The 24,161-nt window shown below is 67.3% G+C and overlaps 4 protein-coding genes across 7 annotated transcripts in view; 3 read left to right on the forward strand and 1 right to left on the reverse strand.

Annotated features, from left to right (window-relative positions):
- Nucleotides 1-3,834: 3,834 nt before the first annotated feature.
- Nucleotides 3,835-5,011, reverse strand: Tssk6 (testis specific serine kinase 6). Its single transcript, XM_090335347.1, has one exon. It carries the CDS (start codon nucleotides 4,780-4,782, stop codon nucleotides 3,961-3,963), a length of 822 nt encoding a protein of 273 aa, XP_090191473.1. The 5' UTR covers nucleotides 4,783-5,011; the 3' UTR covers nucleotides 3,835-3,960.
- A 341-nt stretch (nucleotides 5,012-5,352) lies between these two features.
- The window catches only part of Ndufa13 (NADH:ubiquinone oxidoreductase subunit A13), a 200,475-nt gene continuing 181,666 nt past the window's right edge, over nucleotides 5,353-24,161 (forward strand). The window contains exons 1-5 of one of the 3 annotated variants that reach the window (XM_090335380.1): nucleotides 5,353-5,562; nucleotides 9,038-9,116; nucleotides 9,640-9,711; nucleotides 9,803-9,872; nucleotides 9,962-10,122. In XM_090335380.1, coding sequence (XP_090191506.1) covers nucleotides 5,412-5,562; nucleotides 9,038-9,116; nucleotides 9,640-9,711; nucleotides 9,803-9,872; nucleotides 9,962-10,081 — 492 coding nt within the window. In that variant the 5' untranslated portion in view covers nucleotides 5,353-5,411 and the 3' untranslated portion in view covers nucleotides 10,082-10,122. Of the gene's footprint in view, nucleotides 5,563-9,037; nucleotides 9,117-9,639; nucleotides 9,712-9,802; nucleotides 9,873-9,961; nucleotides 10,123-24,161 lie in introns of those variants that run through there. The other 2 variants (XM_090335389.1, XM_090335400.1) reach the window with 2 other exon arrangements.
- Nucleotides 10,338-14,177, forward strand: Yjefn3 (YjeF N-terminal domain containing 3). Of its 2 annotated transcripts, XM_090335336.1 has the most exons (6): nucleotides 10,338-10,393; nucleotides 12,536-12,644; nucleotides 12,802-12,912; nucleotides 13,139-13,252; nucleotides 13,381-13,531; nucleotides 13,949-14,177. In XM_090335336.1, exons 1-6 carry the CDS (start codon nucleotides 10,338-10,340, stop codon nucleotides 14,152-14,154), a joined length of 747 nt encoding a protein of 248 aa, XP_090191462.1. In that variant the 3' UTR covers nucleotides 14,155-14,177. The 2 variants fall into 2 exon arrangements, with proteins under 2 accessions (XP_090191462.1, XP_090191453.1); XM_090335327.1 differs by having other exon boundaries at nucleotides 12,802-13,252; nucleotides 13,381-13,954.
- On the forward strand, nucleotides 14,488-20,164 carry Cilp2 (cartilage intermediate layer protein 2). The gene is made up of 8 exons (XM_090330596.1): nucleotides 14,488-14,926; nucleotides 14,990-15,061; nucleotides 15,196-15,468; nucleotides 15,774-15,929; nucleotides 16,470-16,748; nucleotides 17,130-17,238; nucleotides 17,370-17,527; nucleotides 17,630-20,164. The coding sequence occupies exons 1-8, from the start codon at nucleotides 14,488-14,490 to the stop codon at nucleotides 20,017-20,019; spliced, it is 3,876 nt and encodes a 1,291-aa protein (XP_090186722.1). The 3' UTR covers nucleotides 20,020-20,164.

Genomic DNA, 24,161 nt, shown 5'->3' on the forward strand with positions numbered 1-24,161 from the left:
AGCCTCCTCCCTCCAATGCGTTGCTCCTGCGCTTCCCACAGCGCCCCATTACAGACTCCGCTGTTCCGTGAGTGTCTCGGAAGCGGGCAGAGACACACTCCCCACTCCCCACCGAGGCTGACTGCAGGATGTGCTCCTGTGCTGGGCCGCAGGTGAGCCGAGCCGGCGGGGCCTCCATTCCAGATGCAGTGTGGGAGAAGGAGGGAAATCTTTTTTGGGGGGGTGAAAGGGAATTAACACCAAAAAAAAACAATGAAGAATATGCAAGCATTTCTACTCCTCGCATTTTTCTGTGCCTGGCAAATAAATTCCTCTTTTACTACCTGAGCTGTCTGCTCTCTGTTCTGGGACCCGGCCAGGCCAATTGGATCCCATCTCCCACTGGCAGGGTTAGCCAGGCAGCTGGGCAGGTGCTGCACGGGTCTCCGGCTCTGCCTCGGGTCATGGCCGTGGTGGGCTGGTGGCCAGCTGAGGCAGGTCCTCCCGTAGCCACCTGCAGCCCGAGTCTGGGCCTGGCTCTGCTGGGTGCCCGTGGGAGGGAAGGGCTTCAGAACCTTCTGTGATGCAGCCATACTTGTCTCTGACGGCGTGAGGACCTGAGCGGCCTTGTGTCCATTAAACCTGCGGGCACACTGCCCTTCTTCCCATGCATCTCAGGAGGCCTCCCCTGACAACTTCTGCGCCAGGGGTTTGAGTGGAGCTGGAAAGGGCACTGGGGACCCCCCTCCATACTGGCCGTCACCCCTCCCAAGGGTCCAGATCAAGCTCCCACAAGCTTTGAGAAGGTGGATGTCCAGGGACATGCGTGCACACCCCGCCATTCTGGCCTCCCAATGCTGACCCCTTGACAAATGGGCACCAGCCAAGCTGCCCTGGTTTATGTGACCCCCAGAACCTGCATGAAGCCGGAGCCCATCTTATGCACGGGGACGGCCGCGGGTGCTGGGAAGGAACAGCACGCCTGTGACTCGGGGCCCCTTAGCTCAAGACTCTACACTTGAGCCCCACCTGCCCTTTCTCCGGGCGTGGGAATCTGAAGGAGGGGGCCAACTAGTACTTTATGTGGCAAGCTTTGGTGGGATGTTGAAGCAGGGCTCCTGGGACTGCTCTTCCCTGCTCTGCCTCCAGCAGCTGCACTTGGAAGGGCTGGGGAGGGAGCTGCCCCTAGACAGGAAGTTCCAAGAAAACGCAGTGGGTATGGGTGGCCACAGACTGTTATGGGGAGTTTTAGATTGTAGGCAATGAAGAAGTGAATGCTGACAGCTTCCCTTTGTCCCCTCAGCAGCCTGGAAGAAAAGTAGGTGCACCTGCTGGGGCGGTCAGGGGAAAGGGGGGGCTATCTGTACCAGACCCTGGGGCTTTGTGGCTAGTTTACCTCACCAGGCTGGCGACTTGGGCTGTGCTCAGTGGGGTTTACTCATTTGAAGATTGAGATTAAAAGCCAGTCAGGGCAGAACAGTCATTCCACCAAGAAGCCAGAAGTGCAAGTGTGGCCCAAGTGGTTGAGCTACTAGTAGCCTTGATCAAAGAAGCCCAGGGGCCGGGCATGGTAGCTCCAGCTTGTTGTAATCCTAGTAGGCTGACATCTGAGGAGCAAGGTCCAGTTAACCCTTAGAAAACGGGAAGTGGGGCTTAGCTCAACGGTAGGGTGGTAGACTTGAGCTGAAGATCAAGCCCATGACCCACCAAAAAAAAAAAAAAAGCTCAGGGACAGCTCCCAGGTCCAGAGTTCAAGCCTCAGGATCGGAACACCTACAGATGATGATACAAATACATTATAAACACAGAACCCTAAGCTGGCTCCAGAATAAGCCAATTTTGGTGATAATTTTCCCTGGTGCTTACACATTGTATTTGTTTTTAGTGCTAGGGATGAAATCTAGGTCTTCGTGCTTTGAAAGCCAGTGCCACACCAAGCCTCTACATCTAAGCTTTTGAGGATTGCATGTGGGCTTTTTTGTATGTTTTGCCAGTCCTGGGGCTTGAACTCAGCCTGGGCACTGTCTGTCCCTGAGCTGCTTTTTTGCTAGCGTACTACCACTTGAGCCACAGCACCACTTCAGCTTTTTCTGTGGCCTATGTGGTGCTGAGGAATGGAACCCAGGGCTTTGTGCAAGCACTCTATACCACTAAGCCACATTCCCAGTCTCTTGAATTGGTTTTGAAACGGTCTAGGTCTAAGCATCACGGCTTGACACCAGCTTTGGCAGAGAAGTCTGAAGCTGTATCAGTAATGTACTCAGAAGGAGCTGGACGCAGCACTGGGGCTGGAGTAGTAAGAGTGCTGGCCTTGAGCATGAATAGGCTTGGGGACAGCGTCCACACCAGGAATTAAGGCCCCAAGACTGGGTCTCACTGTGTAACCCTGAATGGCCTCCAACTTTCCCAACTCAGCCCTTGAGTGTGGGGATTGGAGGAGCACAGAGCCATCCCCGCGGAGGCCTCTGTGTGCTGTGCCTTGAACTCACATTTACTCTCTTCCACTCAAGGCTGGCAATTCTCACACTTAAGCCACAGCTCCACTTCCGATTTTCTGCTGGTTGACTGGAGCTAGTTCCACGGATTGGCTTCAAACTGCCATCCTCAGACTGGAACAAGATCACAAGACTTGGTCACCTGGTGGCTCCTCGCACCTAGAATGCGGGCTGGGGGCTGGGGCTCGGGGTCACACGTGAGGCCCCCTGAGCCCTAACACAACGGGGCCGGTGCACAGCCAGGCGCTAGGCGGAAGCCTCCGAGACCAGCGTGGTAGACATGAGGAGGCCTGCACGGGGTGACGGCACCTCCGGAGGCCGAGGCACTGGATCCCGAGTCTAGGGTCAGCCCGGGCCGCACGGTGAAGTCCTGCCAGCAGAAAAGAAGGGGGAGCGGGGCGCAGGCGGCTCACACCCGCCACCGGAGCCACGCAGGACTGAGGCCAGGCCGGGCAGGAAGGGCCGGGAGGAGGTGCTGTTGAGGGCAGGGCTGGGGGGCGGGGGGCGAGGGCAGCTGGGGTGGGGTAGAGGAGGAGGGCGGGCCCCATGCCAGGACCCCGGGGTGGGGGGCGGCGCACCGCTGCCCCCGTCCCGCCGGGCAACAGCACAACTCATACGGGCGTCCGGGCCAGGTTTTTATTCTCCTGGGCGGCCGGTTCCCGGGTCCGGTCCGGCACACGGCAGGCGCTCGCAGGGGCCGAGGGGCAGGCGCCGGCCCCCCAACCCCGGCCCCCGCGCGGGCCCACCACGCCTCGGCCCCGGGGTCCGGCCAGGGGACGCTGGCCGGGCCTCGGGGCTCGGCTCCGGCGGCCAGGGCGGGGGATCGGCCCGCCTCCCCCGGCCGGGCCCGGGATCTCGGGCTCCAATCCTCCCGCTTCCCGGAGGAGGCCCGAAGCCCGGCCGCCCGCGTGCCCCGTCCTCCCCCGGGGCGAGCGACCCCCTTCCCCCGGCTCCGTGAAAGCGGCCACCGCTGCAGCCAGGTGCGAGGAAGAGCGAGTTTATTGCAGGTTCCGGCGGGGAACCTGGCGCCCGCGGCTGGCCGGGGAGCGGCGCCTTCCGCGCGCGCCCGCTGGCGGGCGGTGACTCCGCTCCGGTTCCCACGCAGCCGGTGGCGGCGCTCGTTCCGCGCAGGCGCAGTGCGTCCGTGTCCTCTCCTCCCGCCCCTCCCGGGGCCTTCGCGCGGGGATTCGAGGATGCGCATGCGCCCTCTGGCTCTCGGGCTCTGGGAGAACACGTGAGGTCGCTTCCACCCGGGGGCCGGGCGGGCCCCCGCGGGGGAGGGGGGGGGAGAAGGGGGAAGGGGCGCGCGTGCGCAATGGCGCGCGGCGGTGGCGGCGGCGGCGGCGGCAGCGGCGCGGCGGCAGCGAAGACGGCGGCGGCGGCTTCGCGGGCCCCGGGGAAGCGCGCCGGCCTCTCGCGCGTGCGCCGCGCTGACTCTGTGCCGGGCGCGGGGCGGGAACCGCGGCAGCCGCGGGAGCCCCGGCCCTTAGCCGGAGTCCCCCGCGCGCAGCCAGCCGTTGCGCGCGACCTGGCCGGCCGAGGGCCTGGCGGACGGGCTGAACTGCAGCAGCTCTGCGATCAGGGCCTTGCAGCGCTCCGACAGCTCGAGGCCCTCGGGGTACAGCACGCCGCGCTTCTGGCGCCGGGGCAGCCCGGCGATGTCCGAGTCGTCGAAGGGCATGCACCCGGTGACCATGACGTAGAGCACCACGCCCAGGCTCCACACGTCGTACTTCTTGGGGTCGTAGGGGATGCCCAGCAGCACCTCGGGGGACGCGTAGGCCGCCGAGCCGCAGTAGGTGGTGCTCAGGTCCGGGTAGCCGTGCGCCTGGCGCCCGAAGCCGAAGTCGGTGAGCTTGACGCGGCGCTCGTCGGGGCTCAGCAGCACGTTCTCGCACTTGAGGTCGCGGTGCACCAGGTGGTGGTCGTGCAGGTACCGCACGGCGCCCGCGATCTGCGCGAACAGGTCGCGCGCCTGCGAGCCGGGGATGCGCCCGTTGCGCTGCACGGCCTGCAGCAGGTCGGTGGCGGCCGCCTCCATCACGATGTACAGCTTGCCGTTGCACACCTCGATGAACTCGAAGACGTGCACGATGTGCGGGTGCCGCACGCCCCGCAGGATGGACAGCTCTCGTGGCAGGAACTTGTTGACGAAGTCGGGCGGCGCTCGCCGCCGGTCCACCACCTTGATGGCCACCGTGCCCTTGTACTTCTTGGACGTGGCCACCTTGACCTTGGAGTAGCTGCCCTCGCCTATCGTGCGACCCAGCTTATAGCCGAGTTCGCTCAGGAGTTTGTCGCCCGACATGGTGGCGCCCAGGGCGCTCGGAGAGTAGGAGGCGGCTGCTGTCGGGGGGCGGCCGGACTCCGATCTCGGGCCTAACCCATGGCGGTTGGCACCCGCGCCCCCGCACCCCCATGTGCCCACTCCCGAGCGCCCCCCGCCGCGATGCCTTTTATCGCCCGGGTAACAATTTCTGCCTTGTGAAGTGACTGCGGGCGTCACTCGCCCGGCCCCGGCCCGGGGGCCCCGGGACCCCGCCCCGCGCGCCCCCCAAGCCCGGCGCGCTTTGTGACCCAAGCGCTGCGCGCGGGCTGGCGAGGGGCGCCGCGAGCGAGGGGCGGGGCGCAGAGGCGCTGCCCGAGGCCGGGCCGGGGCCCGGGCGCGCCTTCCCGGTGAGTGCCCTGCCCCGGGCCCGCCGGGCGCCGCGGGCTGCCGCAGAGCCCCCCCGCACACACAGCCGGGTGGGGAAGCGGGAAGGCGGGTGGGGGGGGACCCCGCTGGGAACTCGGGGTGTGGCCGGGCTGGGGGGACGTGGGACGGCTCTGCGCGGCCCGCCCCGTCGGAGGTTCCTGACCTGGGGCCCCGCCCGGCCCAGCGCGTCTCCGCCCGGCCGCGGCGCCGCGGGCCTTCCCAGGGCTTCCGCCACGCTCGTCATGGCGGCCGCCGGTGACGTCACTTCCGCCCGGGACCGGAAGCGCGGCGCCCAAAAGATGGCGGCGGCGAAGGTGAAGCAGGACATGCCCCCGCCGGGGGGCTACGGCCCCATCGATTACAAGCGGAACCTCCCTCGCCGGGGACTGTCGGGTCAGTGTGGTCCCGCGGGGCCGGGGGAACGCGAGCGTGCCTCAGGGTACCGGGGGTGTAACGGGCGGCCGAGTCCGGGCCCCCGCGGCGACCTCGGCCACACCGGTGTCCACGGCTGCTGAGGAAGAAGCGGTCGTCCGGGTCCCGCGAGGCCGGTCCGCCCGGCCCGGGATTACAGGCGCGCACCGCTGCTCCGGGGCTGGGTCCCGGCCCCCGGCCTCCCTCCCCTGCCCTCCCCTCCCGGCCCCCGGCCTCCCTCCCCCGCCCTCCCCTCCCGGGCCCCGGCCTCCCTCCCCTGCCCTCCCCTCCCGGGCCCCGGCCTCCCTCCCCTGCCCTCCCCTCCCGGGCCCCGGCCTCACCCCTCCTCCCCGGACCCCGGCCTCACCCCTCCTCCCCGGACCCCGGCCTCCCCCCTCCTCCCCGGACCCCGGCCTCCCTAACCCGCCCCCCGGCCCCGGCCTCCCCCCTCCTCCCCGGACCCCGACCTCCCTTCCCTCCCGGACCCCGGCCTCCCCCCTCCTCCCCGGACCCCGACCTCCCTCCCCTGCCCTCCCCTCCCGGGCCCCGGCCGCCCCCCTCCTCCCCGGACCCCGGCCTCCCCGCTCCTCCCCGGACCCCGGCCTCCCCCCTCCTCCCCGGACCCCGACATCCCTAATCCCCCCCCCCCCCGGCCTCCCTGCCCTCCCCTCCCGGGCCCCGGCCTCCCCCCCCCCCCGGCCTCCCTGCCCTCCCCTCCTGGACCCCGGCCTCCCCCCTCCTCCCCGGCCCCCCACCCTTCCCCTCCAGCTCCGGCCTCCCTGGTCCCGTGTCCCCCCCCTCCGCCTGGGTCACTCGTGGGGGCTCGCGATCGAGCCCACGCACGCCAACTCCTGCGTCTGTTCCGTGCCTGTACTGGGGCTTAAAGCCGACTTGCCCCGGCCCTGCAGCCCCCCGCACACTTCTCAGAATACCCCATGCCGCCTGAACCACAGCTCCGCTCCCAGCTCCTGCTGTCGCATCGGAAGTGAGAGTCCGAGACACCCTCCCCCCCCTCGCCCGCCCCGGCGGGCCTCCTGCCTCCTCCGCCGGCCTTAGCCTCCTGAGTAGCTGGGAGGACACATGAGCCACCAGCGCTCCGCCACACTAACGTTTTGAGGAGGAGGCGCTACCGAACCTTTTCTTTCTCTTTTTTTCCTGATCCCTGCACTAGTTCTCATGCTCCTGGCCTGTGCGGACAGCGAGGCCTCTCTGTTGTTGCTGTAATGATTTCCCTGGTTTTGATTACACCCAGTCCAGTGTGCACAAACAAACCTGTTTTCCACTTGCCCCTCCGTGTTGTCTAGTGATGTGGAGTAGATTTTCTTCCCCTTGGCCCTCACAGGAGGCCCTTGCCTACCAGTACTGTGGAAGAAACACTGATTTTTATTTATTTTTATTTTTTTGCAATTTTGGGGTCTGGACTCAAGGCTTTGCACTTGTCAGGCAGGCATTCAAGTTCTTGAGCAATGCCCCCAACTTTTTTGTCTTAGTGGATTTTGTTTTGTTGTGTCAGTTGAGGGGGTTGAAATCAGAGCCTGGGCTCTGTCCCTGAGCTCTTTTTGCTCCAGGCTAGTTCTCTACCGCATTGAGCACAGCTCCTCTTGCAATTTTCTGGTGATGAATTGGAGATCAGAGTCTCACAGACTTTCCTGCTTTAGCTGGCTTTTAGTATGGAGGACTACAGGTGTGAGCTGCCAGTATACCCGGCTTGCTTTAGTATTTTCAAGAGGATCTCAAACGTATGGCTAGGATGACAAGTGTGTGTTGCCATGCTAGCTTTTCATTGGTTAAGATGATGGGGTTGGCCTCAAACTATAATTCTTACCATCTCAGCCTGTGGAGTAGCTAGGATTATAAGGCTGTGTACCATGCCTGGCTTATATGCTTTTTTAATTTATTTGAGTTGCTAGAAATGGGATGGAGAGGGCTTTATGCATGCTAGGCACCTGCTTTACCCCCAAGCTGCACCCTCAACCATTGTTTTTGGTAGTGGTGGTGGTGGTGGTGGTCATGGTCGTGGGGCTTGAACTCTGGGCCTGAGCACTGTCTCTGAGCTCTTTAGCTCAAGGCTACCACCTTATCCCTTGAGCCACAGCCCCACTTCCGGTTTTCTGCTGGTCACTTGGAGATAAGAGTCTCACAGACTTTAGTGTCCGGGCTGGCTTTGAACTGCAATCCTCCGATCTCGGCCTCCTGAGTAGCTAGGATGACGGGCGTGAGCCACCATGGCCAGCCTCAGCCACTGGGTTTTGAGGCAGGGTCTCACCAGGTAGCCCAGCTGGTTGGGAACTCGCACATGCAGGGATTGCAGGTGTACACCTCCCTCTCCGAAGGCCATTCAGCTATCTATGTTCTGATCCATCCTCATTGGACGGAGCATACCTATATAAGTAGCACAACAGTTTCTGGTTTCCAAACTGGTTTGTTTTTGTTTCTGCTTGAGAGTCTTAGGTAAGGAGCTGGCCCTCCCGTGTCCTGAGCGCTAGGTTCAGCTCCACTCTCAGGTCCCAGGCCTGTCATCCACTCTGAGTTGGTGTTCACTGTTGGCTAAGGACATGGAAGGCTGCTTGGCTTGTGGCCAGCCAGCTGTCTGGTCTGTTGTATAGTCGGTTCTTTTCATTGCATTGTCCTGGCACTTTTGTTCGGAAGCAATGGGCCATGAATGTGTGTTTATTTCTGGACTCCCTTCTGCCCCACTGGCAGGCAGGTGCCTTGTCCTGTACACACAGCTGCACACGCTTCGTGAATGGCTGTGCCTGCAGCTCTATCATTGTCAAAATGGTTGTGGTTGCTCTGGTCACAACTGCCTGCCCCATGCATGAACGACTTGTATTTATTCACGGAAGCATGATGCCAGGTGAGGTGAGGTGTGCCTCTAGCCTGCCTACCTCAAACGCTAGAGCTGGAGGACCCCGAGTTCTAACCCAGCCTGGACAGCACAGTGAGCTGCTGTCTCAGGAGAGAAGGAGCCCTGTGTCCCTCTCCCCAGAGGGTGGCTCTGGAGGCCCAGGTGTGAGGTCCCTGGGCCTGCCCAAGTTTGGGCCTCCAGCAGAGCCAGCCACGCTGGTAAGGAGGGGGCCACTGTTCCACCTCCAGACCTCTCGAAGGCACCAGGCAACCCCTCCGGCTATGCCCACAGGTGAGGATGCACCTTTCCCAGCCTGATCCTTCATGCAGCAGCCACCAGTCCATCTGGAGAGATGGAGGCCCAAGGCTTGGTGGGTGCCTGTGAGCTGGGCCCTGCCTACCATTTGGGATTAGAGCCGGCCCAAAGGTCCTTGGTAAATATTCATGGCGCCTGGCCCTCCTGGATAACCCGGGAGCCAAGCTTGCTGCCCCCTGTACAGCCTCCTTCCTGGAGGACTGCCAAGGACCCGTGCAGCCCTGCAGGGCTGGGGAGAGGAGCCCTGCCCCGGCGGCCTGGTGTGGTCGGGTGCTGAAGGCCCCCTCTCCGCAGGCTACAGCATGTTGGCTGTGGGCGTGGGGACCCTGCTGGTCGGCTACTGGGGCATCACGAGGTGGAACCGCGAGCGCAGGTAGGGAGGCCCCACCGTGCCCAGTGGGAGCCCTGGGCCAGCAGCACCAGCACGCCAGCTCTGGCCTCCTGGCAGCTGGCCAGGGGGTGGGCAGTCCACTCTTTCGTTGGTTTTGATGGCTTAGAATAAACGCACACCCAAGCCAGGCACTGCCCACTGCCCTCCCCTCCCTCCCCCTCTGACAGCACGGACCTTCCGGAAGGGGGGCTCCGGCCCTCCTGCCTCCCGCCCCCTGGCTATTTTGAGACAAAGGGACCCGGGTTTTGTGAGGCCCAGAACCCCATGATCAGTCCCCCCCAGCCGCCAGGGCTATTTTTAGGACAATAAAAGTTTTTAATTGAGAAGTGTGAAGCCAACAGTCTTGGGGACAGAGCCTGTGCCAGCTGCCCGCCCCACCACCCACTGGAGGCCAGATGGGCCTGAGCGTCCTGGGCGTGGGAGCCCCGCCCTGTCCGAGCCCATCCCGTCCCCCGCGTCCCCCCACCCGTGCCTGACCCCATCGTCCCGCCGCCCCACCTGGCAGGCGCCTGTACGTGGAGGAGCTGGAGGCCCGCCTGGGGCTAATGCCCCTGCTCCTCGCGGAGCAGGACCGCAGGTACGGGTGTGGGGGAGGGCAGAGGCTCCATGGGAGGGGGCGGGGGGGGCGGGCGGGGCGGGATGTCCCTGACCGCCGGTCCCGCCCCCAGGGTGCTGCAGATGCTCCGGGAGAACCTGGAGGAGGAGGCCATCATCATGAAGGATGTGCCGGGCTGGAAGGTGGGTGCGGGCGGGAGGGAGGGCGGGCCGGGCGGCTGTGGGGCCTGGGCGGGCGCGGGCTGGATGACCCACCGCCCTCCCTCCCGCAGGTGGGCGAGTCCACCTTCAACACCACGCGCTGGGTGCCGCCGCTGAACTGCGAGCTGTACAACCTGCGCCCCTCCCGGGAGCGCTCCAGGGCCTCCTTCGGCTTCATGTTCTACACCTAGACCGGGCCCGGCCCCGCCCCGCCCCGCCCCGCCCCGCCGCCCGCGCACAATAAAGGCTGGAGACCTGGGCTGCCGCCGTGTCGGGACTGGGGAGGGGCCCGAGAGGGTTAGCGCCCGCCGCAGCCAATGGCCGTGCGCTGCGCCTTCGCGACGCTTCCTGATTGGTGGGTGGGAGGGAGGCTCCGCCCACCCGGGATGGGCTCGGTTTAAAAGGCGGCGGGCGCCGCACTGCGCTCAGCTGGCTGCTGCTGGAGACATGAGCGGTGCGGCCAGGCCCGAGCCCGAGATGCCCGAGGAGCCGCGCTTCCTCAGGTCAGCCGGGGGCCGGGGGCGCGGGACGGAGGCCTAGGGGAGGAGCAGCTTGAGCAGCGGACCCGAGGCCCGCGGGACGCAGTGGGGAGCGCCTCCAAGGCGGCTCCTCCCCGCCGGTACCCGGGTATGGCGGCTCTAGTCCTGTTGGTGGTCACCTCCTGCCTCCCTTCCAGACCGGGGCCCAATGGGACAGCTGGGAACGGCTCCGAGCACCTGCGGAGCCCAGGGAGAATGTGGGGACGTGGGGTCGGGAAGGCACACGAGGCCAAGGTGAAGGTTAGGGGCAGCCTTGATGTCCACTGCACTGAGGAAACTGAGGCACGTGTGCATGCATCTAGGCCATACTGTGGGCGAGGTGCTGGGATGGAGAAGAGCCAGGAGGGCGTGCACGCACACACACACACGCGCGCGCGTGTCTGTCTGAGCAGTGTCCATTCCTGCCCGGGGGCTAGAGCTGAGGGGAGAGCCTGCCCTGCCCTCCCCGGCATGGCTCTCGACCCAGAACCAGGCGTGGAGGGGTCCCCTGCCGGCGGTGCCCCGGCCCCCGCCTCTTTATTTGAGGGGGTGGTACTGAGGTTTTAGACATGACCCCAGCAGTGCTTCACAGTGGGGTCCAGGAAGTATCTGTGTCCTGCCCACCCACTGAAGCTCGTAGGTACCAGTCCCCATGGGAGGGGCCCCCAGCTCCCCAGATGGAAGCCAGGACTTTCTGGCAGGACCGACATCTGATCACAGGGCCCTTACTCACAAAGCATGCAGTCTACCACATGTATCCTCAGCCCTTTCTGCTTGCTTGCTTGCTTGCTTTTTTTTTTTTATCTTTTGCCGGTTGTGGGCTTGAACTCAGGGCCTGAGCACTGTCCTTGGACTTTTCTCAAGGCCAGAGCTCTATCCTTGAGCCACAGCACCACTTCCAGCTTTTTTCTAGGTATGTGGTGCTGAGGGATGGAACCCAGGTCTTCATGCATGCTGGGCAAGCACTCTACCACTAGGCCAGGCTCCTGGCCCTCTTTTTTTTTTTTTTGGATGTTGCTTTTAGTCTAACGTTACTTGGCCTGACCAAAAATTGTATTTGTATTCTGTGTAGCTGCTCTGACACAGTGGCTGGTGCCACTGCAAGCTTCTTACTGTCTGGGAAGGGAAGGGAAAGGAAGGGATTCCTGGCTCCAAGGCCTAGAACAGCAGGTAATCCTGACCCATGCAAGCAGCTAGATGGGGCTCTCCTAGCTGTCCAGCCCGAAATGTCAGTGGTTTGTAAACCAGTCTCTGGGCTTCACAGATTGCATAGCACCTCCAGCCTTCAGGGTTTATGTCAAGAAGTGCAGACAAATCCAGCGGCCACTCACCTAACCTGGCCATCCATCCATCTGTAATGTTCAAAACCCATCTCCCCTAACCCCACCTTGTCAGTTCAAGTCTATCTCCTCCAGCCTCCGGGAGTGGGCTGACATTCCCCAGCAGAGTTCTCTTAGGAGACTGGTGGTATGGTCCACTTAGTAACCCCACAGCCACAGACACCCAGTTTGAATCCGTTATGGAAGTTCTTTTAGGCTAGACAGGTGGCCACACCTGCAGCCCTAGCACTCTGGAGGGAGAGGAGACAGAAGGATCAAAGGTTCAAGGCCAGCCTGGGCTACATGGCAAGACTGCATCTCAGTAGGAAAAGTCCTTTCCTTTACTCTCCAGCCCTCTCACATCCTGGCCCTTCTCTCAGGCTTTTGAGGAGCCATGTGGCCTGCCACTGCCAGAGGGTGCAGGCACCAGGGGCTGCCATGCCACTGCAGCTTGTCACTTGGTGACATTGACCAAGCATGGTGGCTCACGCCTGTCATCCCAGCTGCTCAGCAGGCTGATAGCTGAGGACTGTGGTTCAAAGCCAGCCAGGGCACAAAAGTCCATGAGATTCTTTTCTCCAATGAACCACCAGGAGGCCGCAAGTGGAGCTGAGGCTCCCGTGGTAGCGAGCCTTGAGCACAAAGCCCACAGACAGACAGCGCCCAGGTCCTAAGTTCAAGTCTGGGACCCGCACAGAGTAAAGGAAGGCTACTGAGGGCAGGGCTCCCAACACTGACTTGGCGGCTCAAGCGGCGTCCCCATGTCTTTCCCTCCGGCTGTCCGTCCGTCCCCCGCCCTGGCCCCCAGCGCGGCGGAGGCGGCCGCCCTGGAGCGGGAGCTGCTGGAGGATTACCGCTTCGGGCGGCAGCAGCTGGTGGAGCTGTGCGGGCAGGCCAGCGCCGTGGCCGTGGCCAAGGTACCCGACCGCCTGCCCCGAGGCGCCAGGGGAGACCCCGTCCCCGACTCGGGGCCTGTCTGCGGTGGGCGGGCTGGCGGGGCAGAGGCTGCCCAGAGGGAGGCCGGGCCCTCCCCCACCCCGCCGGCGCGAGGACTCAGGGCGGCGTGTCCCGCAGGCCTTCCCGCTGCCGTCCCTGCCCCGGAAGCAGAGGACCGTGCTGGTCGTGTGCGGCCCCGAGCAGAACGGGGCGGTGGGCCTGGTGTGCGCCCGGCACCTGCGGGTCTTCGTGAGCAGACGCCTCCCGCGGGGAGGACGGGGGTGGGGGTGGAGGGAAAGGGAGACTCCTCTTCCGCCGCGTCGGGACCCCGCTCCCGGCGCCCCTGAGCTGCGCCCCCTCCCCCGCTGGCGCCCCCGCTCCCGCCCCCCCACCCGGCGCCGGCGACCCCACTCCTGCCCCCCCATGCGCCGCGCTCCCGCTCCCGGCCCCCCACGCCGCGCCCTCGCTGCCACAGGAGTACGAGCCCACCATCTTCTACCCCACGCGCCCGCGGGGGCCGCTGCACCGGGACCTGACCACGCAGTGCGAGAAGATGGACATCCCGTTCCTGTCGTACCTGCCCGCCGAGGTCAGCGGGTGCCGTCCAGGGGCCGAGCTGGAGGGACCGAGCCGGGGACGGGGGCTGGGACCGTGCGGGGTGGGGGGGAGGCGGGGACCGCCGGCGCCCCGACGCCGCGCCCGCCCGCCCGCCCGCAGGTGCAGCTCATCAACGACGCCTACGCGCTGGTGGTGGACGCCGTGCTGGGCCCCGGCGAGGGTCCCGCCGAGGCCGGGGGGCCCTGTGCCCGCGCGCTGGCCGCGCTGAAGCTGCTGTCCATCCCGCTCGTGAGCCTGGACGTCCCCTCAGGCACGCGCCGGCCCCGTGCAGACGCGTCGCTGCCCGGCCTGGCCGGCACAGACGCGAGCTCACCGCGCTCCGTCCCGCCCGGGCCGGCCTGCGGGAGGCGCCGGTAGCTGGAGGGAGGGGGCCGGGGTCAGAGCGGGAGAAGCCTCCCAAGCCCTCCACATCGGGGCCTGGGGCCAGGGCCGAATGCGACGCCTCAGCCTAGGAAGGTGGGGTGCGGGGCCCAGCGCGAGGGGGCCGGGAGCGGCGGGGAGGCAGGCAGGGCGCGGGCCGGGCCGCGACTGGCTGGCACAGGGCTGGTGGGGACGGCACCCGCCAGGAGGCAGCGGGATGCCCGCTAGTCCGAGGGCGGAGGCGCAGGACCCCGCGGCGGGGACGCCCCAGCCTGCCGACGCTCGCGGCCTCCCCGCTCCCCCTCAGGCTGGGACGCGGAGACCGGCGGCGGCGCGGAGGACGAGCTGCGGCCCGACGTGCTGGTGTCGCTGGCGGTGCCCAAGCGCTGCGCCAGGCGCTTCTCCGGGCGCCACCACTTCGTGGCCGGCCGCTTTCTGCCCGACGACGTGCGCCGCAAGTTTGCCCTGCGCCTGCCGGGCTACGCGGGCACCGACTGCGTGGCGGCGCTGTGAAGCCAAGCCTGGACCCGCACCAATAAACTCGGCCTCCCCCAGCTGCCTCTGCCTCCTCATTGCCCCGCGGGGTGGGCGTCGCGCTGGGAGGGGGCTCCCCACATTGCGGCGAGCGGGCACCCCGGGATCGCAGTGAGACGCGCTGCGGGTTTAATTCCAAGCAGCCCAAGACCCGGGCTGGGGGCGCGGCCGCCCCGCGGCGGGGGGCGGCTCCGGGGGGCGGGGCGGGGCGGGGTCTGCGTCGCGCCCCGCCCCTCGCTCAGCCCGGGGCCGCCGGACCCGCCCGACAGGACCAGAGCGCTCCGAGCCCCCGCTCTGACCGGCGGCGGCGCGATGGCGTCCCTGGGGCCCCTGCTCGCTCTGCTCACCGCCGCGCACCTGGCGAGAGCCCGAGGTGAGGCCCCGGCCCCGACAGCCGAGCACAGATGCTTGGGGGCCCTCGCTCGCTTGGGGATGAGGGGCGGTGGGGTCCCCGAGGCCCGGGACCGCCTGTGGTGTGCAGAGGGCACCGTCGGGGCGCCAGCCCCCCCGTGGGGGCCCGAAGTCGCAGGCGCGGGCGAAGGTGCAGCCCCGTCCCCATCTGCTTTGCGCGTGACGCCAGCGCCATCCGCGGAGCGAGTCTCATCCCCGGGACGGCAGCGCTGGACGGGCACGCTGCTGGGGAAACTGAGGCGGTCGCCCGATGAGATGCCCAGGGGTCCCGGCTGCAGCTCGGGCACGAGTGCACGGTGGACGTGGGCGGGGGGCTCGCGGAGCCCCAAGGTAGAACCGGGTCCGGGCCCCTCCTGAGCGCGGTGGTCACACGGGTCCCCATCGCCGCGCTCCCTTCCCGCAGGCGCCGCGCCCACAGAGGGTCCCACGGCAGCGGCGTGGGGTCAGCCCTCGCCCACCCTGGAGGGCTGGGAAGGTGAGTGGGCCGTGCGCGCCCGGGGACAGGACAGGCGGGCACCGGGCAGGAGCGGGCGGCGTCCCCCGCTGCGGTGCTGCGGGGGTCCGGGGCTCGAGGCCGCCTCCCCGGCCTCAGGCGCGCGCTGCCCGCAGACGCCAGCGAGTGGACGTCCTGGTTCAACGTGGACCACCCGGGAGGAGACGGCGACTTCGAGAGCCTGGCCGCCATCCGCTTCTACTACGGGCCGGCGCGCGTGTGCCCGCGGCCGCTGGCGCTCGAGGCGCGCACCACGGACTGGGCCCTGCCGGCCGCCGTCGGCGAGCGCGTGCACGCCAGCCCGGAGCGCGGCTTCTGGTGCCTCAACCGCGAGCAGCCGCGCGGCCGCCGCTGCTCCAACTACCACGTGCGCTTCCGCTGCGCGCTCGGTGAGGGCGGGCGGGGCGCGGCGGGGCGTGCCCCGGTGGCGGGCGGCCGTGGGCCAGGGCCTTATCGGGATCCCTCGGAGGGGTCCTGCCAGGAGCACCCAGGGTCTCGTGGCGCGGGAAGGGATGCTGTCCAGTGTGGGCAGCTGCTCCGCCTCAGCCCGCGTGCTCAGGACGCACCGCTGTCCGGGCTTCCTCCTCCGGGGTGTCCTCCGGGGCGCGCGCCGTGCTGTTGGGGGCCCTCTATGCCGGAACTGTCGCCAGGCGTGCCCAAGGCGCGGGGCCCCCTGACCGCCCTTCCTCCGCAGAGCCTGCATGGGGCGCGTGGGGGCCCTGGGGTTCCTGCTCCAAAAGCTGCGGGCTGGGCCGCCGCCTGCGCAGCCGTAGCTGCCCGGCCCCGGCGGGGGACGCGTGTCCCGGGCCGGCCCAGGAGGCGCAGAAGTGTGCGCGGCCGCCGTGCTCAGGTAGGCCGTCCCCGAGCCCCCGCATCCCTTCCCGCCGGTGCACTAGCCCCGGGGACGGCCTTGTGTGGCCGGATCCTCCGGCACGCTCTCCGGAGGGCCCCGCGCCCGCCCTGGCAGACACACGGCCCGGCCCTCCCGGGCCAGACACCAGGCCAGCCAGGAGCTGATGGAAATTCCACTCGGGCCTGGGCTCCACAAACACGGCTCCTCGGAGCGCGCCGCTGGGTGGGGGCACACGGTGGCCGACGCTGGGGACCCCACCCCTCCGCACGCCTCTGCCCTCAACTTTCCACTGGAATTTTCCGTTTTGTGTGAAGCAGTGGGATTGGAAGGGAGCAGGAGTTGTTGCCCGAGATAGCCCCTCCCTGGGCTCCCAGCCTGCATGTTTTCCTCCAGTCCCGGACCCTGCCTCGTGCCCCATCCTACCAGGGCGCTTCCAGCAGGGCGACTGGCAATGGGCGGTGGGGGCGCCCGGGGGGGTGTCAAGTCCTCCCCGAGAAGGAGCGGGGCCTGACCGCTGCACACTTGCTCCGTCCCCAGGCTGCATTCCGGACACTTGTGGGTGCCCCGACCACATCCTCCTGGGCTCTGTGGTCACTGCCTCTGGGCGACCGCTGGTGGGCGCCAGGGTCTCCCTGGGACCCAGACACAGCACGGTGGCCATCAGTGATGCCCATGGAACCTTCCGGGTGCCTGGAGTCTGTGCTGGCAGCCAGGCCAACATCAGCGCCCAGCTGGATGGCTTCTCTGCAGGCCTGGCCAGGGCCACAGCCAACAGTTCCAGCTCCGCTGTGGTCACCGTTGTCCTCGATAAGTTAGGTAAGGGAGCTGGTGGCCCAGTGTGGGGATGCCCGCCTGCGGTCCCAGCTGGTCAGGAGGCTGAGGTGTGAGGTGGAGGTTTGACGAGATTCTTTTCTCCAGTGAATGAGGAAACAGTCAGAAGCAGAGCTGTGAGTTCAGTGGCCAGAGCGCCCGAGTTTGTGCCCAGAGGCGGCGCTCAGGTCCCAATTTCGAGCCCAGGCTGGGTAAAGACAGGGATGGGCACTGAGAGACAGGCCAGGACACTGGCGACCCCAGGTGACCACAGCCCTTGAGGTCGACAGGAGAGAGAAGCTATGACAGATTCAGGGGTCCTGGGGCCAGGCAGGGCTGGGGGCGCATCTCACGACTGGGCCATGACCCTGGAGGTCTTGCGCCCAGGGAAGCCGTATCTGCTGAAGCATCCCGAGTCCCAGGTCCGAGAGGCTGGACAGAACGTCACATTCTGCTGCAAAGCCTCGGGGACGCCGGCGCCCAGCAAGTACTGGTGGTGAGTGCCTGCGGGGCAGGGCCGCCGGGCGCCGGGCTGGCCCGGACTCCTGGCCGAGCCTGGGGGCTCAGCCGGCTGGGCCCCGCGCAGTGCACGGGGAGCCCACGGGCCGTTCACCCGCCCACCCCCAGGTTCCACAACGGGACCCTGCTGGACCGGCGCCTGCACGGGCACGCGGCGCTGCTGGAGCTGCGCGGGCTGCGCCAGGACCAGGCGGGCGTCTACCACTGCAAGGCGTGGAGCGAGGCGGGCGCCGTGCGCTCCCGCAGCGCCCAGCTCACCGTGCTGGGTAAGCCCCAGACCGCGCCCCACCTCGGCCTCCTGGGGTCCCGGCGCCCCCGAACCTCGGCCGCCCTTGACCTGACTGTCTCCCCCCCACACACCCCGCCAGCTCCCGGCCAACCGGCCTGCGATCCCCAGCCCCGTGAGCACCTCATCCGGCTCCCCGACGGCTGCAGCGGGCCTGGCGGCGGCGGCGTCAACATCAGCGACCCCGCATACATGGACGTGGGTCAGTGTGCGGACAGCCCGTGCCCGGGGCCGGCGGGCTCGGGCTGCGGGGCCGCGGGTTCCCGCTGCTGCGCCGTGAGCCGGCTGGAGGGCCGGCAGGTGCGGTGCGCGGGCTTCGAGCTGCCGGTGCAGGTGGTGGTGCGGTGCGGGTGCCGCGCATGCCCGGCGCCCCGCGGCCTCGTGCGCGGCCGCGTGCTGGCGGCGGACTCGGCCGAGCCGCTGCGCTTCGCCCGCATCCTAGTGGGCCGAGAACCGGCGGGCTTCACCTCGGCCCAGGGCGCCTTCACTCTCGAGGCCCCGGCCTCCACCGAGCGGCTGGTGGTGACCTTCGTGGACCCGAGCGGCGAGTTCGTGGACGCGGTGCGCGTGCTGCCCTTCGACGCGCGCGGCGCGGGCGTGTACCACGAGGTGCGGGCGCTGCGCCGGGCGCCCGCGGTGCTGCTGGACGCGAGCCGGGGCCACCGCCTGGCGCTGGGCGCTGCGCCGGACCGCGCGCCGCTCGGGGAGCTGGTGCTGCCGCCCGGCGCCTTCCGCCACGCCGACGGCCGGCCGTACGCGGGGCCGGTGGAGGCCCGCGTCACCTTCGTGGACCCGCGCGACCTGGCGTCGGCGGCCGCGGCGCCCAGCGACCTGCGCTTCGTGGACGGCGACGGCGAGCTGGCACCGCTGCGCACCTACGGCATGTTCGCCGTGGACCTGCGCGCGCCCAGCTCGGCCGAGCAGCTGCACGCGGGCCCGGCGGCCGTGCGGGTGGCGGCGGCGCACGTGCGCATGGCCGGGCACGCGGAGGCGCTGCGGCTGTGGTCCCTGGAGCCCTCGACGGGGCTGTGGGAGGAGGAGGCGGCGGTGGCGGCGGAGGGCGCGGGGCCCGGGGCGGGGCGCGCGGGCGGCCGGCGGCGGTGGCGGCGGCGCCGGCGGGAGGAGCGCGCCTTCCTGGTGGGCCACCTGCAGCTGCGCGAGCGGCGCCTCTTCAACCTGGACGTGCCCGAGCGCCGCCGCTGCTTCGTCAAGGTGCGCGCCTACGCCAGCGACAAGTTCGCGCCCGGCGAGCAGGTGCGGGGCGTGGTGGTCACGCTGGTCAACCTGGAGCCCGCGCCGGGCTTCGCCGCCAACCCTCGCGCCTGGGGCCGCTTCGACAGCGCCGTCACCGGGCCCGACGGCGCCTGCCTGCCCGCCTTCTGCGACGCCGAGCGGCCCGACGCCTACACGGCGCTGGTCACCGCCACGCTGGGCGGCGAGGAGCTGGAGCCCGCGCCCTCGCGCCCGGACCCGCGGCCCGACGTGGTGGGCGTCCCCGAGCCCTACCTGGGCCGCCTGGGCTACCGCCGCACCGACCACGACGACCCCGCCGCCAAGCGCAACGGCTTCCGCGTGAACCTGGCGCGGCCGCGGCCCGGCGAGGCGGGCGAGGCGCGCGGCCCGCTGTACCCGTGGCGCGCGCTGCGCCAGTGCCAGGAGGCGCCGGTGACCGACGCGCACTTCCGCTTCGCGCGCGTGGAGGCCGACCGCTTCGAGTACAACGTGGTGCCGTTCCGCGAGGACGCGCCCGCCTCGTGGACGCGCCACCGCCTGGCCTGGTGGCCCAACCCGCAGGAGTTCCGCGCCTGCTTCCTCAAGGTGCGCCTGCGCGGCCCGCAGGAGTACGTGGTGCGCGCGCACAGCGCGGGCGGCACGCACCCGGACACGCGCGGCCGCCTCTACGGCCTGCGCGACGCGCGCAGCGTGCGCGCGCCCGGCCGGCCCGGCGTCTCGGCCGCCTGCCTGGAGTTCAAGTGCGGCGGCATGCTGGTGGACCGGCGCCGGCCCGACCGCACGCGCGTCACCGTCACGCCGCAGGGCAGCTGCCGCCGCGCCGCCGTCAACGCGCTGCTGCGCGACTACCTGGGCCGCCACCCGCCGCCCGACCCCGCCGACGAGCCGGCCGACGACCCCGCCGCCTTCTCCATGCTGGCGCCGCTCGACCCGCTCGGCCACAACTACGGCGTCTACACCGTCACCGACCAGAGCCCGCGCCTCGCCAAGGAGATCGCCATCGGCCGCTGCTTCGACGGCTCCTCCGACGGCTTCTCCCGGGAGATGCGGCCCGACGCGGGCGCCGCCGTCACCTTCCAGTGCCTTGAGCCGCCCGCCAGGCCCAGCCTCTTCCAGCGGCTGCTGGAGGCGCCGGGCTCGGCGCTGGCCGACGTGCGCAGGGACATGGGGGAGGCGGCCCGCGCGCCGCCCCTGCCGCCCCTGCCGCCCGGGGCCTCCGCCAGCCCCGCGGACCAGTGACCGCGCCCCGGCCCGAGCCCCCCGTGGGTGTCTGGCGGTGGAGACCCGGGCAGGGGCCCTGCCGGAGCCTGGGAGGCGCTCCTCGCCCTCCACCCCAGACGCCGGCCTTTGCCCGCGCCCTCTCGGCCCCCCGACATGTAGGGGCCCCCCCGCCAGAGGCCGTCTTGGGGTTATTTATTGGATAAGGCCCCAGGGGGTGTTTAGGGGTCCGGGGAGACCCGGGGACGTGGGAGGGGCCCCCTGCATGCGAGGGAGCGCTGTGGGGCTGCATTTGGTGCTGGGAGCCCCCCCTCCAGGGGACTCCATTAAAAACGCTTTCACTCACTGCATTCGGCTCTCGAGTGTGTGTGTGTGAGGGGGGGGGAGCGGGGGCTCACGCCTGTCATCCTAGCTACCCAGGAGGCTGAGGTCTGAGGATCCAGGTTCAAAGCCAGCCAGGGCTCAAAAAGACCCGAGACTCCTCTCCAGTTAACCTCCAGAAACAGGAAGCGGGGCTGGACTCAAGGGTCGGGCTAGCCTTGAGCTGAAGAGCTCAGGGACAGCGCCCAGGCCCAGAGTTCAAGCCCCACGACCTACATAAATAAATACATGGCAGGCACTGGTGTCTCTTACCTGTAATCCCAATTTTCAGGAGGCTGAAGTCTGAGAATCTCAGCCCAGGCAGGAGAGGCTGAGACTCTTGTCTCCAATGAACCACCATAAAACAGGCAGTGGAGCTGTGGCTCGAGGTGGTGGATTGCCAGCCCTGAGGGACACCCTTAGGAACAGTGCCAGGCCCTGAGTCCAGGCCCGGGACTGATGTGCAGGCGTGCACACTCCTGGGAGCCTTGCTGCTGAGGGGGCTGAGATCTGAGGATCTGGGTTTGAAGCCAGCCAGAGCAGGAAAGTCTGCGAAACTCTTCTTCAGTGAGCCACCGAAAAGCTGGACATGGAGTTGTGGTTCAAGTGGGAGAGCACCACCTTTGGCCAAGTCCTGTGGACGCCAGGACTGGCACTAAAGACCAAGAAGCAAGCCCAACCCCAGGGACATGGCAGGGGCACACCCCAGGGGACGTGTGGTGACACATGCGGGGGGGCGACAGAGGCACTGGGCCCTGAGCTCATTGCTGAAGCAGAGCAGGCCTGGAGGGGCCTGGCCAGGCGCCCGGGGCCTTCCTCAGGGCACACCCCTGCCGTGGCCATGTGGTGACCCTTGGTCTGCAAGTGGACCTGTGACTTCTTCAGGCCCCTTGCGTCAGTGGCCAGCGTGTCCTGGCACCCTGGGGCCCGGGGCACAGCCTTGAGATCCCAGGAGGGGTCCCATGTGGGGCAGGGAGCCCTGAGAGAGGACGGGAGGGGGCGGCCCCTGGGTCTGGGGCTCCTCAGGCCACGGCACTCCCTCACTCCCTCCACTGACCCCATGAGCTGCTGGTGAGCCAGCTGTGTACTGACGGGTGCTAAAGAGTGGGGTGACAGGCACATAGTAGACCCCGACATATCCGGGGTCAACCGCCGGTGAGCCCAGTTCACCTGGCCACTCCCAGGCGCCTGGCCAGCTGGCCACTCGCAGTGTCCTCAGCCCTCAACCCCCCCTCAGGCCACTCTGTCCCTCACAGGCACTGACTGTGCCCCGAGGGGTCCAGGGTCAGCGCTGGCCTCTGGGCACTGCTAGCCCTCAGGAGAGGAGGGTGTGTGTGTGTGTGTGTGTGCAGGCACCGATCCCCGTGCTGGAGCCCAGTCTGAGGATGTCCTCCATCCTGCCGCCGGGCCGGCTCTCCTGAGGCTGGTTTACGGGGACATGACTCCAAGTCGGGAGCCCGGTCTGGGCAGGGCGTCTCGGGAGCCTCCGCCCCTGTGATGAGGTGTCCGGCCCCAAGGCCAAATACCTTTCATTGAGGAAGTCCTGCCAGCCTGGGAGCCATCCAAGCTGGGGGGTGAGGGGGCAGCCCTGGCTCTCCCCCCCATCCAGCAGTCTTCACCCCCATCTCCAGATGAGGAAACTGAGGCTCAGAGAGACAAGCCCCCCCCCGCCCCCACACTGCAGCTCCCAGCCAGCAGTCCACCGCCTTCCTCCTGGAACACCATCCACACCTTCTGGAAAATCCATTCCCCCCCACACCCCGCCTCTTACAGTCCAGGGCTGCCAGAACACGGCCCCCGGCCTGGGAAGTGGGGGTGACCCCCCCCAGAGACCCTGGCTCCAGTCTGCCTGGGTCAGCTCAGGGCACCAGCAGGCCCAGGCCCGCCCACAGCATTTTAGACTTTTATAATTTTAGAACCAGGGTTCTTAAAATTCTGCACAGCACAGTGCAGCCGAGAAGAATCTTGGAACAATAAAGTGCCTAAAACAAGAGTCTCAGGCCCCAGAACCCAGAGGGGCGGAGGCTGGCAGGGCGCGAGGCCCCGTACCTGCCCCACTGGTCCACAGGAGACTGCCCCTCCAGGGAGAGATGCCCTTTCTTGTTTGGATTCTGTGCGGATCCTGAGGCTTAAACGCCGGGCCTGTCCCCGAGCTTTTCACTCAAGGCTGGTCTTCTACCACTTGAGCCACAGTGCCACTTCCCTTTTTGCCAAGTCATTTATTGGAGATGGGGGGGGTCTCATGAACTGTCCTGCCCAGGCTGGCTTTGAACCGTGGTCCTCAGATCTCAGCCTCCTGAGCAGCTGGGATGCCAGGCGTGAGCTTGGAAGAATGATTTGCTTCCCGTTTCATAGCCGTTTTCAGAATGGGTTCTGTGGTGCAGAGACTGGAGGAGGCGGCCGGCCCACCGGAGACCCGTGGGGCAGCTGGGCTGTGAGAGGAGACGGGATGGTGAGGAGTGGAGAGGAGACAGGCCGTGTTCTCAAGCTGGTGCAGGGACTGGGGTCCTGTCCCCCTGGCTGGCCTCAGGGCCAGTGCCCTCCCAGCCCTGGCTGTGTCCGGGTGCTGTGGACCTGGCTGCCCCCCCTTCCTGCCCCGTCTGTGAGTTTCATCAGCTGTGGAGCCTCAGACCCCAGAGGGGGAGCCAGCCTGGTGGGGAGGCCTGGGGGACACCGGGGGCCCTGGCCCTGCAGGGCTGGGGGAGGAGCGGGGACAGCCACCCGTGAGGGGTGCTGCGCTGTCCCCACTCTGCCTTCACCACCTGCCACCTCTTGGTGACCCCCGGGCGCAAGGACAGTGCAGGGCTCCGGGCGAAGGGACGGTGACCCACAGGGAGGCCGTGTCCCCTGTGTCCCCCTCCACCTCCACCTCCAGGCCTGGGGGGGAGGGGCTGGGGGACCCAGATCCAGTACTTCTCGGGCGTCCTGAAGTGCTCTGGGTGCTGACTCAGCCCCGGGGCAGGCAGCCCCTGAGCCAAACCTCAGGTATGTCCTCACGGCGGCTGGCAGCTGGCAGGCAGGCAGGCACGGGGCCAGCGCGGCGCTCAGCCGCCCTGTCCGCCCACCAGACAGCAGGGGAACGCACTCCTACACAAGCCAGGGAGCCCAGGGCCTCCTGTGGGGTGGAGCTGCCTGGCTGCCTGTCCAGGGCCCGGATAGCTTGTGTGTGTGTGTGCACACACACCACACACGCACACGCACACGCACACGCACGTACACACACACACGCACACACACCACACACGCACACGCACACACACACACACACACACTCCCACACCGTCTTCCACAGAGGCCTGCACACACAGATGAGGCAACCCTGGGCACAGATACAGCCTGTCCAGTCAGAGCTGGGTCGGTAAAAGGACCAGTGCCAGGAAACACCTCAAAGAGGGCATCTTCATTGGGGCTTTCACAGGTAAATAGAAGCTTGCCAAACCGGACTTCAAGGTCTACAGTCACCGAGACTGGTTTTCAGCCAGCTCACACTCATTGCCCCGGCTCCTCAGGGGGCTGAAATCTGAGGATCGAGGCTTGAAGACAGCTGGGGTAGAAAAATCCAAGACTCATCTCCAGTGGGCTACCAAAAAGCAGTCAGGGAGTTGTGGTTCAAGTGGTCGATGACGAACCCCATGCAGAAAAGTTCAGGAACATCCCCAGTTCAAGCCCCTGCCTCCCCCTCCCCAAAAATAGCTGTCCTTATGGCTGTGAGGCTTGCAGGCAGGCAGAGGAGGGAGACCAGCTCCCTGCCCCGGTCCACCTCCTCTTGAGGGCCAGACTGGCTCCAGGAGTGCTGGGAAAGG

Source organism: Megascapheus bottae, chromosome 1, assembly GCF_031878675.1.
Source record: "Megascapheus bottae isolate mThoBot1 chromosome 1, mThoBot2.hap1, whole genome shotgun sequence".
In the NCBI taxonomy this organism is placed as follows: domain Eukaryota; kingdom Metazoa; phylum Chordata; class Mammalia; order Rodentia; family Geomyidae; genus Megascapheus; species Megascapheus bottae.